This window comes from Gekko japonicus, unplaced genomic scaffold (genome assembly GCF_001447785.1).
Source record: "Gekko japonicus isolate JY-2015 unplaced genomic scaffold, Gekko_japonicus_V1.1 scaffold947, whole genome shotgun sequence".
Lineage (NCBI taxonomy): Eukaryota > Metazoa > Chordata > Lepidosauria > Squamata > Gekkonidae > Gekko > Gekko japonicus.
The window spans coordinates 60785-73415 of NW_015159742.1; the positions used below are offsets into that span (position 1 = coordinate 60785).

Below are 12631 nucleotides of genomic sequence, written 5' to 3' on the forward strand. Positions count from 1 at the left end.
GCGGTTTAACTTCCCTGAAACTAACAGTCTCCTCTGCTGCAAAATAAACATTCAGATTTGAATGCAGAAATTACTTCCCCTGCCTTCATCTAACACATCAAACCTTATGAGGTAAAGTGCATCTTTAGGGATGTATCCTGACCACCACAAAGAACTGGAGAAGAGGATCTTGAGAGGGGACACGATTATTTGAAAGGCTGTCACTAAGAAGAAGGCAAGGAGCTATTCCTGTTGGCACCAGAGGATAGGACTCACAACAATGGGTTTAAGGTACAGGCGGAATGGAACCAGCTGGACAGTAGGGAAATTTTTTTTACAATAAGAGTAGTTCGGAAGTGGAATCGGCTGCCTAGGGAGGCAGTGAGCTCCCCCTCATTGGCAGTCTTCAATTAGCCGCTGCACAAACACCTGTCAAGGATGCTTTAGGCTGATCCTGCACTGAGTAGGAGGCTGGGCTAGATGGCCTGTATGATCAACGCTATGATTCGATGGCCTGTATGATCAACGCTATGATTCGATGAACTGTAAATCCCTTGGTGTTCAGGAAGTACAAAGACAAATGACAACTGGTGCAATAACTACCTGGTTTCGAAGCTTGGTCCTTGGGTTTGGAGCATATCCAATGAAGCCAACTTTTTTCATGGTACGGAGAATCTCTGGGTCAACGGGTGGGGCTCGTCTACAAAACAAATTGTGGCTTCAACCAATGCTCCCTCTGAGCTGTGGAGTCTTGTGAGCAAAAACTCTGCTTTGTGAGCTACTGGCATTAAAGTTGTGAGTGAGTTATTTGGCTGCAGCATAAATTAGTTTGCTCTGGAGCCATCCTTCCTGAGCTGTAACAAAAATGTGTGAGCTGGAGGCTAAAAAACTGTGAGCTAGCTCACACTAACTCAGCTTAGAGGGAACAATGGCTTCAAGCTATAATCCTCAAAAAGTGAAAAATGCTTCATAAAGAAAGGTGGAAATCTGCAGAGGGAGGCATGAAGAGGAAGAGTTGGTTTTATACCCCGTCATTCACTACCTGAAGGAGTCGCAGAGCGGCTTATAATCACCTTCCCTTCCTCTCCCCACAACAGACACCCTGTGAGGTAGGTAGGGCTGAGAGAGCTCTGACCCATGGTCACCCACCTGGCTTTATGTGGAGGAGTGGGGAATCAAACCCGGTTCTCCAGATTAGAGTCCACCACTCTTAACCACTACACCAAACTGGCTCTCAAAAGAATGCTCCTCTCAGATCTCTCCTATGAATTCAAATGACTTAGATCTTGTAAAGATTCTTGCATCAGTAGAAGGCTCCTTGCACCAGAGAAAAATGCAGCCGTTAGATGTGTGGGATCCAATCCATCAGTTCCATTTCTGGATGCTAATTTTACCAGACTTTAAAAAGAGACTATTATTTCATTTTCAGGCACAACCACATCTTTAACATCCCTACTAGACCCTTACAGTAGTTTACAATACAGTTCATAAATGAGTACAAAGAGAAATCACACACACACTTATAATGCAATGTAGTATTTAAAAAAAGCAGTGAAATGATAAGCAAATAAAAAGATAGGAAACAACCCCCTCAGCTCCCAAACAGGTCTAACCTTTCTTTTTTAAAAAAAACTCTTGCTGTACCTGGGTGCAGGGCCAGAATTGGTAGCTGGCCAGTCTGACAACAAGGACTCGGTGGTTAGCGGCACAGGGATAAGCGACAAGGGCATGAGGTCCTGGTTCCAGTCCAGGTGGGGCAAAGTGTCCACAATGCAAGGCAAGGCAAAGTCAGTCTCCCGGGAGTAGGCATTAAAGGTGATTTCAGGTGAGTCAGCCCAGAGGTGGACACAGCCCTCTGAGTCTCCAAAGACCAAAGCCTGCTTGCTGGCTGACACATCGAAGCTCATGATCAGCTGGCCCACTGTATTGACGTGGAAGATGTCTGCAGGGTTGGCCAATCCAGTGGGTTCACAGAACTGACACTGACCTAGATGGGATGGGAAAAGAAGACAGCAAAATGGGAACATGGCTGCTCCCAGCACTCAGTGCAAGCATTCCCCCCAAATAACTTAATTCTCACACTCTGTGGTTACCTCTTGAGGGAGGCACTGCCAGGATGTGACTCTGAAATGCCAGCATATACAGTGGCATGGTCTGATGTCGAAGCACCCCTCTGCCCACTTTCCTACCTGTTTGGGAGATGATAGCCAAGCGAGATGTGTAGGTAGGAATAAACTTCAGAAACAGAGGGTCAATGTGGACTTGCAGAGGTGTGATGGCTCGTAGCATGCGCAGGTCATACACTTTGAGGAAACGATCACAGGCAAGGCCGTTCATCCGGCTGGAGAAGCCGCACGTCACCAACAGGTTGCCATGGACATCAAAATCCGACAGACTACCTGAGTAGGCATCAAACTCATGCTCTACAGCAAAAGTGCGAAGGTCACGCAGAGACACCTAATGGGAAGCAAAAGAGATTCTATGAGAGCTGCTTATAAGGACCTTGGCAGAAAAATAAATGGCATCACATGGACCAGCTGGGCAATTATAACCACAGGCTCCTTTTAAGTCAAGGGGATGTTTGGATCCAGACTAAATTTTCTGAATGGAAGGAAATTCTGTCAACCGAGTGGTACTTTTCTACCTTGCACCATAGCCTGGAGATCTCCCAAAAATGCTGCTCCCAGGGAGACGAAGGACCATTTTGTAGTGCTCCATGGGCTGCAGCAGGGGGGAAGGGGCAAAAAGGTTCCATTTTATCAGCAGAACAGCCTTCCATGAACAGAAACTGAACTTTGGATCCAACCAAAGGTTTTCCCTAACCTATCTTCTATCCATCTGTCTTGCAAAGTTAAGGTATGTACTATAAGAGAATAAGCTGTGATCTGGGAGGTCTGCAGTTCAAATGCCTGCCATGAACTCATTAGGTGGCCTTAAGCAAGCCACTCAGGTTCCCCCACCACTGGCTTACCTTACTGGACAGTAGGGATAACCAAGATAATCTATTTAAATATTTTGAACACCAAGAGTACCGTACAAATGCTTATTATTATTATATGAGGCACAGGAGTACCCAAGCCCAATCCATCTGATTCTCATTGACTGATTCTCTTTATTGTCTGCCATCCAGTGGGAGACCAACAGTACTTTCCTAAGCAAAGTTACACCCTGCAAAGCCAACTGAAGTCAATGGGCTTTGAAGGGTATAACTTTGTTTAGGACTGCCCTGCAAGTAAATCTCATTTAGAAAGTGGCAGCGCCCCATTTTTAAAGGTTTCCAGAGATAACAGTGAGAATTTTAATAATCTTTTATGCTTTTTGCAACAATACCAGCTTAAGGAATCTCTTCCCTCAAACAGCTGAAAGGAACTGCTGCCTTATAACAGAAGGAGATGCAATAAATCTTGGCCCATAGCCTTCTCCCAGATTGCTGTCCCCGAGGCCAGTTTTCTTCCCAAACCCAATACAGCTATCACAGGGGTGGCCAAACTTGCTTAACGTAAGAGCCACATAGAATAAACGTCAAAGGTTTGAGAGCCACAAGACATGAAAAAATATTACATATATGTTTTTACTGAAAAATATCCCAGTTTGCTTTTTATTAACATTAAATGTATAACTTTAGATGGGGAGGGAGGGGAGAAAGAGAGTGAGAGAAAGAAAGGTGGAAATAAAGAAAATTGAAAGAAATAGATGGGGGAGAGAAAGGTGGAAAGAGCAACTTTAAATACGTCCTCCAAGCTCCCCCTGCCCCCATGCTGGCTAGCTTGGCTTGGAGAAGAGATTAAAGAGACAAATGCCTTCTCCAAGCTGGCCGGAGGGGGGAGGGGGCTTTGAGAATACATTTAAAGTTGCTTTCTTTCTCTGCTCCCCCCCACACACACACCTCAAGCCTACCCAGGGAGAGGAATACTGGCTGGGGAAGGGAAGACTGATCAGGGAAGCATGCCTCCCCTTCGCTTCCCCAGCCACCCTGCCAGGAGCCACACAATACGTGTGAAAGAGCCACATGTGGCTCCCAAGCCACAGTTTGGCCACCCCTGAGCTATCAGATCTATTCCATCCATTTGGAATGCTTTAGGAGCTAAAGAAAAATGGCAGAATTACTTTAAAATTACAGGAACTTTGTGATGCTGGATTTCTCAGGCATTAATATATCTTGTCTCACTTTGTTTAAGACTCTCAAACATCCAGTGTACTGCAATCAAGTGGTTAAAAGATTACCTTTCCTGAAGTGTGGCCACAGAAGAAGAAACGGTTTGACTGCCTCATGATAGTGACTCCAGGCACTTCCACAGTGTACTAAAATGAACAGCAAGGTAGGAGACAGACAGTCATAAAGCATGCTATCCAGAACACACAGAAGCTGTGCGGGGCAAAAGCAGGGGGAGCACCAAAATTAGAGCTAAGTTCCACCTCTTATCCCATGAAGAAACATTTTTCTAGTTTATTAGTATAAAACTGAATTAAGATACAGAAAAAAATCAAACTAATGCATGCTTAAATTCTTACAATCGGTTTTTTTAAAAATCAGCAACGTGGACAATAGGATAAATTGTGTCATATGTAAGTTCTTTTTCTCATAGAAGCTAAGGACGCAATCCAGTGGAGATCCCTGTTATGCTGATATCACCGTCAGTCTTTCCCACGAAAGCCTGGATAGACCTCTGTTCACAGCAGTCGCAAAACTGACTGGCCAGGAATAGGACAGTGATGGCGGGAGTTACAGAGCTTGTGAGCAGTGGGATATCCAGCTCCTGGGCAAGCCTGGGGCTTGGAAGTGATGCAAGTGCAGCATGGAACATTTCTGGATTCTGCCCTATGCCTTAAAATGCTAAATGTTTCTATCTCAACGGTAGGAAGAAAACTTTCTTTAATGGTTCTTTAGAATTAAATTATTGCCATTTATTAGAAAACATTTTTAAAATGAGTCACTATCACTGTTAACGTAAGAACATAAGAGAAACCAATGCTGGATCAGGCCAATGGCCCATCCCGTCTGACATTCTGTCACACAGTGGCCAAAAATACCAGGTGCCATCAGGAAGTCCATCAGTGGGGCCAGACACTAGAAGCCCTCCCACTGTTGACTCCCCCCCCTCAGCACCAAGAATCTGGACAAGATGGCGCGGAGAGTGGAACTCCACCACAGCCCTCTGTGAGCAAAAGGCAGTGATAAGGCTACTCCATAAGGCTACAACTGGGAGCTCATACATAACTCCATAGTAGCTACATAGTACCCAGAATAAGGCAAACAAGATCCAGAGGACCCAACTACACCTCCCAACTGCAAACAGAAAAAGATAGAAGACGTTTTTAAAGCAAAGAATGAAGCTGCTTATACCGTTCCTGTTACCAAGAATACAGTGCATCACTTGCCCCAGCCTGAGAGTTACTATCTATACCTTGTGGCTAATAGCCACTGATGGACCTCTGCTCAATATATTTATCCAATTCCCTCTTGAAGCCGTCCATGCTTGTAGCTGCCACCACCTCCTGTGGCAGTGAATTCCATGTGTTAATCACTCTTTGGGTGAAGAAGTACTTCCTTTTATCGGTTTTAACCTGACTGCTCAGCAACTTCACTGAGTGCCCATGAGTTCTTGTATTGTGAGAAAGGGAGAAAAGTACTTCCTTCTCTACCTGCTCTATCCCATGCATAATCTTGTAAACCTCGATCATGTCACCCCTCAGTGACTCAGAGAGAAACTCGTTATTTCTCCAAGCCCCAAGCGTTTTAACCTTTCTTCATAGGGGAAGTGTTCCAACCCTTTTATCATTCTAGTTGCCCTTTTCTGCACTTTTCCCAATGCTATAATATCCTTTTTGAGGTGTGGTGACCAGAACTGTACACAGTATTCCAAATGAGGTTGCACCATCGATTTATACAGGGGGTGAGAAGCAGCTCTTTCAAATGGACTCCTATTAAAGTGGAAAACCTGTAGAAGTCCATTTTAAAGAGTTGCTTCTCAGCAAACAATGATAGTGACACATTTTAGAAATGTTTTCTCTTATTCAAACAGAACCTAACCAAGATGTTACATAATTGGTACATTTGCCAGTTGCAAAAATATATAAGCTTTCTATGCGTTCCTGTTGATACTGTACATTTCCCAATGCCGGTTTCATATACATGTGGTGGACACACGTACAGACTAAAATATTTTGGCAAATAGTTGGAGTCATGATGAAACGTAAACATCAGATTTTTCTTTCAGAATACAGATGTTGTTACTTAACTATATACCAGTGTTTCCCAGGAGACTTCGAAGTATTATCTTAAATCTGATTATGACAACTAGAATTGTTTTTGCAAGACATTGGACATACTCTCTTAAACAGGATATACTCTCTAAAACACAGGAATGGATTGATAAAATGAAAAAAATATATAATGATCAAAATCACTGCTTTCAAAAATGGTTTAGATGTACAGCAAATTGACACATTACAGTAATTTTTAATCAAAAGACTAGAGGAGTGTTCTTGCTAAAATCTCTTTCCTCTTAGTCTGACTAGTGATTAACTATCTGAAGAATTCTGTTAACAGAACATAGGTAATATAAATTTTATTAGCATGGCTAATTTCCTTTTAAATTTCCTTTTAAATAAGACTCACATTTAAATGCATATGCATTGAATGTAATTGTAAATAGAACTATAGCATATGTAATTTTATATATATATTCCATTTTTTAAAGAAAGAAAAGATTTGGGGTCTGATTTTCTTTTTTAGATTATGTAGTTTGCATGAGGTCAGAAATGGGCATGTTTTTACTTTTCCTTTGAAATTTCAACTTTTGTCTCCCCCACCCCTCCTTTTTTCATTAACAGAATCACAACTATGGTAACAAGACCTTCATTTTGATATTTTAGGGCATTTCTTTATGATGGAAGGCAAAAATATCAGCACTTCTGAATTGTCTGTAATATGAGTAGTTGAGTCAACGAACACAATGAGGACCAGAATCTCCCTCTGACATGGCATACTCAGGTTGTGATTTGAGGCAGATCTCTTTCCTAGAGTCTCAGTTTCTCTAAGATCAATCGATAGTATTAATAGACAACACTCATTCATTCACTGGAGATGCTTTTGTGTAAAACCAGACATGATGTACCCAACTTCCTGGAGAGAAAAAATGCCCTGTCCCTTTAATAGAGGTTTAACAGGATGTTATTTACCAGGCATTGTCATCTACCTCCAAGCCATGAATAGCTTCAGCTACCCAATTTTACAGGCTAAACCCTTCGAAAAGGGACAGGACGTTTTTTCTCCAGGTTTGTGGCAACCATAAACACATGCACCTCCAATTCCAGGTAATCTAAATAAATGACATAAAATGGGGGGGGGGAGTGTTTGATATTTTGGTATACCTTCTGGGTCTCTTGCACTGTACTGAGATCTATCTCTATCACATGGTTGGTGAGTCCCCCAATGAGCAAAGTGGTGGGATCAGTCAGCAGAAGGCTGTGCATATCTTCACTTTCATCCATGCTAGAAGAGAAAGAAGGACATTCAGGTCCAATTCCCTACTCACATCACTTTCTCAATTTGACCAGGTGAGCACACAAACAGAAAAGTTACATCACAAAGTTACGCTACAGGGATCATCCCAGGAAATGTTCTCTGGATAACCTAGTCTGACGTAAGTTTCCCACCTTACATGCCCATGGGATGACTTAAAAAAAAAAAAGGAACAGGAAATGCTATGACAAAATCTGCCCACACTCTTCTGGAAGAATGAAGGGATAGGAAATACAAGCCTTCTTCTCAAGCTTACACAGGGATATTCCACACATTGCAAACACATTTTTGAGCTTCTCAGAGCTCTCATTGCACTCTTACAGACTCAAGTGGCCTCCTGATATGCAAAACTTTGTATAGAGAGCAACAACTCACACAATGCCAATATCTTCCAAAGCCCAACATCCCTTAGGGAAAGCCACTTACAGATAATCAAAGATTATGAGGCCTCCTCTGGACATGTATTTGAGGTTGGTTTTGGTCAGGAAGAGCACCCCGTTCTCCAGGCTCTGGATCTGTCGGATGTCATCACTGCTGTGTACTTGGAAAGATGAATAACGTTCCAGTGCTGGGCCAAAGAAAGAGGTGGCATGACCCTGAAATTAAGATGCGCAAGGCTTCACTACAAATCTGATTCTGTCACATGGGAGGGACTGGAGAGAAACACAGGTCCAATTAAACAGCCAAGTAAATCAGAGGCTCCCAGAGCCATTTAATATTCGGCTACTGAAAAAGGTGCAAAAAAGAATGCCCAAAATGATCAGGGGGCTAGAGCAGCTGCCCTACGAGGATCAGTTAAAATGCTTAGGGCCGTTTAGCCTAGAAAAAAGGCCAGTAAAGGGAAACATCTGCAAAATTCTGTGTGGTGTGGAGACAGAGAACCTGGGATCATCCACTGAAGCTGACGGGTGGGAGATTCAGGGCAGACAAAAGGAAGCACTTATTTATACAGTGTACAGATAACTTGTGCAACTCATTGCCACAGCATGTGATCATGGCCACCAACTTGGAAGGCTTTAAAAGGGGAGTGGACAAATTCATGGAGGATGGGGCTATTAATGGCTGCTCCTCACAAGCGATATCTACTCCCTTCAGTACCAAAGGCAATAGGAGTCTTTGTATCCATCACTGGGAATCACAGGCAGGAGGATGCTGTTAGAATCATAGAATCATACAGTTGGAAGGGGCCATACAGGCCATCTAGTTCAATCCCCTGCCCAATGCAGGACTAGCCTAAAGCATCTCTGACAACTATTCATCCAGCCTCTTCTTGAAAGCTGTCAGTAAAGGGGCGCTAACCACCTCCATAGGCAGCTGATTCCACCTTTGAACCACTATGACTGTGAAAAACTTTTCCCTAATATCCAGCCGATACTTTTCTGCATGTAATTTAAACTCGTTGCTTCGGGTCCTATCCTCTGCTGACAACTGGAACAGCTCCTTGCCCTCCTCCAAATGGCAGCCTTTCAGATAGTTAAAGAGAGCAATCATGATCCCCCCAATCTCCTCTTCTCCAAACTAAACATTCCCAAGGCTCTTAGCCTTTCCTCATAGGGCTCAGTCTACCAACCCCTGATCATCCTCATCGCTCTCTTCTGCACCCTCTCAATTTTGCCCACATCCTTTTTGAAGTGAGGCCTCCAGAACTGCACACAGTCCTGTAGTCCAGTCCACAGTCTTCCAGTTTGCCCATCAGAATGTCATGGGGAACCTTATCAAAAGCTTTACTGAAATCCAGGTAAATCACATCAACAGAGTTCCCATGACCCAGTATTGTAAATAGGAGGAGCTGAGAGTGCCTTGCCTACAACTACCTAGTGCAAGATATGGAATCTCAAGTAAGAGTTGCTGGGAAAGTCTTTGCTCTTCGCAAGACCATAGAGAACCACTGGCAGTCACACTAAGCTAGACAGACCAATGATCTGACAGTTTCAGATCTTCAGCCCAATCCACACTAGATAAACTAAAGTACATGGAATTCGTCTACTGAATTTAGCAGAGTTAAAATCACATGGATCATGCTGTAAACCAAAAAGTCCCCAAGGCTAATTTTAAAATATATATAATCTGAAACAACTCTCAACTATGTAGTAAAATGTACAAACAATAGCCAACTTTGGGTTTAACAAATCAGTAAAATACATAATAAGCACCACTTACGCCATGGTTACCAACCCAGAGCATCTCTTCATGTAGGTCAAAGTGTGAGAAGGAGACGGGTACACCCACTTCAGAGACTACAGTGTGGAGTTCTGAGTACATGCCTTCCATGATGTGTACTGAGTCAGGCACAGGAATACCCTCCAGTGGCACCCCTTCAGGATCCAGCTCCACATTCTGTAGTAGGCTAGGGTTGAGGTGGGGATCCAAAGCAGGGTGGAGGGCAGGCACATATTCTGCAAGTGCTGGATCAAGGCCTTCAAAATTCATGATGGCTGTCCACTTTTAAGGCAAAGAAAGGAATTCAAGAGATAAACTTTTGCTATGATAATGATATTATCACTATCATATGAAGGAACAGATTAGGTATTTCCTAGTATAGGAAGGCAACAATGATTGGATCCATCCTATCAATCATTTTTAGCTTTCAAGACAGAAAACAAAGTTTCATCCACTCAGCTGCTTTACAGTAACAAACTTGTCAGCTATGGATTTGAGTACACCGGTGGTGTAAACTCAGTCCCAAGTTTGAGAACATTATTCATGATTAGAATGGATGTGTTCAGGTGTTGGAGCTTGATGTGGTCATGACAAGTTAAAGTATGCGTAAAAGTTTTTCAGTGGATGAATTTTCTTGTATTTGTTGTGTTCACATAAAAGGAGAGAACTAAAACACAGTGAGCATTTTTATTCTCCTTTACTGAACACATTTCATTTATACCAAAACAATATATTTAATTTTTGTCCAATGAATTTTATTAAGGAGATTTAAAACAAAGAGATAAAAAACAACCAGAAAGTATTAAGAGAAAAGAGATACAGAACTAAAAACAGCTGACATGCATCAAACACCCTCTCCTGAAGAATGGCACAGCTGACATGCATCAAAAGGCTTTTTTTCTGCCCAGACTGCCTGATTTGCACATAAGATAAAAGGTAAAGGTTCCCTTGCTCGAAAGCCGGTCGAATCCGACTCTAGGGTTGCAGTGCTCATCTCTGTTTCAAAGCCGAAGAGCCAGCGCTGTCCGAAGACGTTTCCGTGGTCATGTGGCCAGCATGACTAAACACCAAGGCGCACGGAACGCTGTTACCTTCCCACTGAAGTGGTACCTATTTATCTACTTGCAATTTCTTGCTTTCGAACTGCTAGGTTGGCAGATTTGCACATACAGCATGGCTATTTGCACTGTAAGACGAAGGGGGGGGGGGACCAAAGGAAAAGATATGTAGGCCAATGTTCCCTCTAAGCTGTGGAGTCTTGTGAGCAAAAATTCTACTTTGTGAGCTGCTGGCATTAAAGTTGTGAGCGAGCCATTTGGCCGCTGCATAAATTAGTTTGCACTGGAGCCCTCCTTCCTGAGCGGAGACAAAAATCTGTGAGCCGGAGGCTACAAAACCGTGAGCTAGCTCACACTAACTCAGCTTAGAGGGAACACTGGTAGGCACCAGTATTGGATACTCCAGTTTTTAAATGCGTGTTTATCGTATAGAAGGCAGGCTTTTCTGCATTATCCCCATAGAGGCAGAACACCAATACAGGAAGTTCAAACTGTATGTCAAAGACATCTAGAAACAAAGGCACTCTTAATGTCTACATGATTAGCCTGTTCTGGCCCTGCATTCTTCCCATCAATTGGGGGGTAGGGGGTAATTCTGCTGACTCTCTACATTGATTGTCAGTGGAACATCCAGTCATTCCCAATGCACATACAATAAAATTACCTATGCTATGAGGTCACCCAGTGTGTTTCTGCAAGAGTTACTGTTGTGGACTGGCCTCCATCCCCAATCAGAAGGCAAGCAGCGGTCATCCAACCATACTAGCCATGCTTCTTAAAAGTGCCGTGTACCTACAATTTTAATTCAGAATCTTTGAAATGAAATTCTTGAAAACTCTATTCTAGTGCTGATTGTCCCCGTATCAAAACAGCCACAAAACAAAGTAGAACTGGGCATATTTATCAACAGAAACCACATCAGAAAGGCATCCTACAATTGAATGGAAAAAGGAGAGCATAACCTCTGGTCAACGAAGACTGCTGGCAGTCTTCTGATTGCAAACTTACTTTGAAGTAGGTCCCAATGAAGTTTGAGGCCTACTTCCAAGTAAAAATGCACAGCATTTCACCATTAAGCAGCGACAGATCCCCCCCTTAGGGAATGGAGAAACAAGATCCCGTACAATTAAAAAAAAATGACACCCATAATCCATTGCGCTACAGTGACAGAACCTGCCGCGGGAAAGAGAAAGGTAATAGGAAGGTAATAAAAACTTCCTGTTCCGTGTCTTGAGACTAAATCATTCGGGATGATTTTTAAGCACCCCTAAACTGCCCACAGCCCCTTGCAAATGACCTAACTCTCCCTGGTTGAAAGGGGAAGGGGATTACCCACAATCCTTTGCTCTTCCGGGTTCCTTTACCTCAGCCGCCGTCTTTCCCCCGCCTCCACCCTCTTCGCTGCCGCTATAGCAACTCCAATCCTTTTCGTTTCTACTTCGCTTCAGCTGCCTAGGCGGGCCTTAGCGGAAAAAAATTGGCGACTATCGACCAATGATAGGGCGACTTGGAAATTATAGCCAATCAGAGCAAGAATAAGATGTAGGGCTGACACTGCATGAGGAATACGGAACTGCGGAAGGAACGAAATTGTGAGACAGTGACGTAGATTTTTAAAAGGGCGAGGAGTGGATTTTGTTTCCCTCAAATTTGCTTGGGGTTCGTTTGATGAGGTTGTGTCTTTTACATTTACGTTTTTAAGGTAATGATTTAAGTCTGTCAGGTCAGGAAGGGTTTAAGTGTCGAATCAGGAAAACAACAGCACCCCAACCTACTATTTTACCCAGCAAATGGTTTGTTCTGTCCTTTGTGTAAAAGTCTTTGTCTGCGTGTTTTCGGTTTTTTCCTGCTGTATCGTTTAGGGTTTTGTTTGCCTGCTGCTGTTCTGGTCAGCCCTTTCTTTAGAAAC

At 43.2% G+C, this 12631-nt stretch overlaps 1 protein-coding gene across 1 annotated transcript in view; it reads right to left on the reverse strand.

Annotated features, from left to right (window-relative positions):
- The window catches only part of PAN2 (PAN2 poly(A) specific ribonuclease subunit), a 40549-nt gene extending 30615 nt beyond the window's left edge, over positions 1 to 9934 (reverse strand). Inside the window, exons 1-7 of the mRNA XM_015429733.1 lie at positions 9665 to 9934; positions 7931 to 8100; positions 7354 to 7474; positions 4204 to 4281; positions 2169 to 2436; positions 1624 to 1966; positions 583 to 679 (exon numbers count right to left, since the gene is read on the reverse strand). Of these exons, the coding sequence (XP_015285219.1) occupies positions 583 to 679; positions 1624 to 1966; positions 2169 to 2436; positions 4204 to 4281; positions 7354 to 7474; positions 7931 to 8100; positions 9665 to 9934 (1347 nt within the window). The remainder of the gene's footprint in view (positions 1 to 582; positions 680 to 1623; positions 1967 to 2168; positions 2437 to 4203; positions 4282 to 7353; positions 7475 to 7930; positions 8101 to 9664) is intronic.
- Positions 9935 to 12631: the final 2697 nt, after the last annotated feature.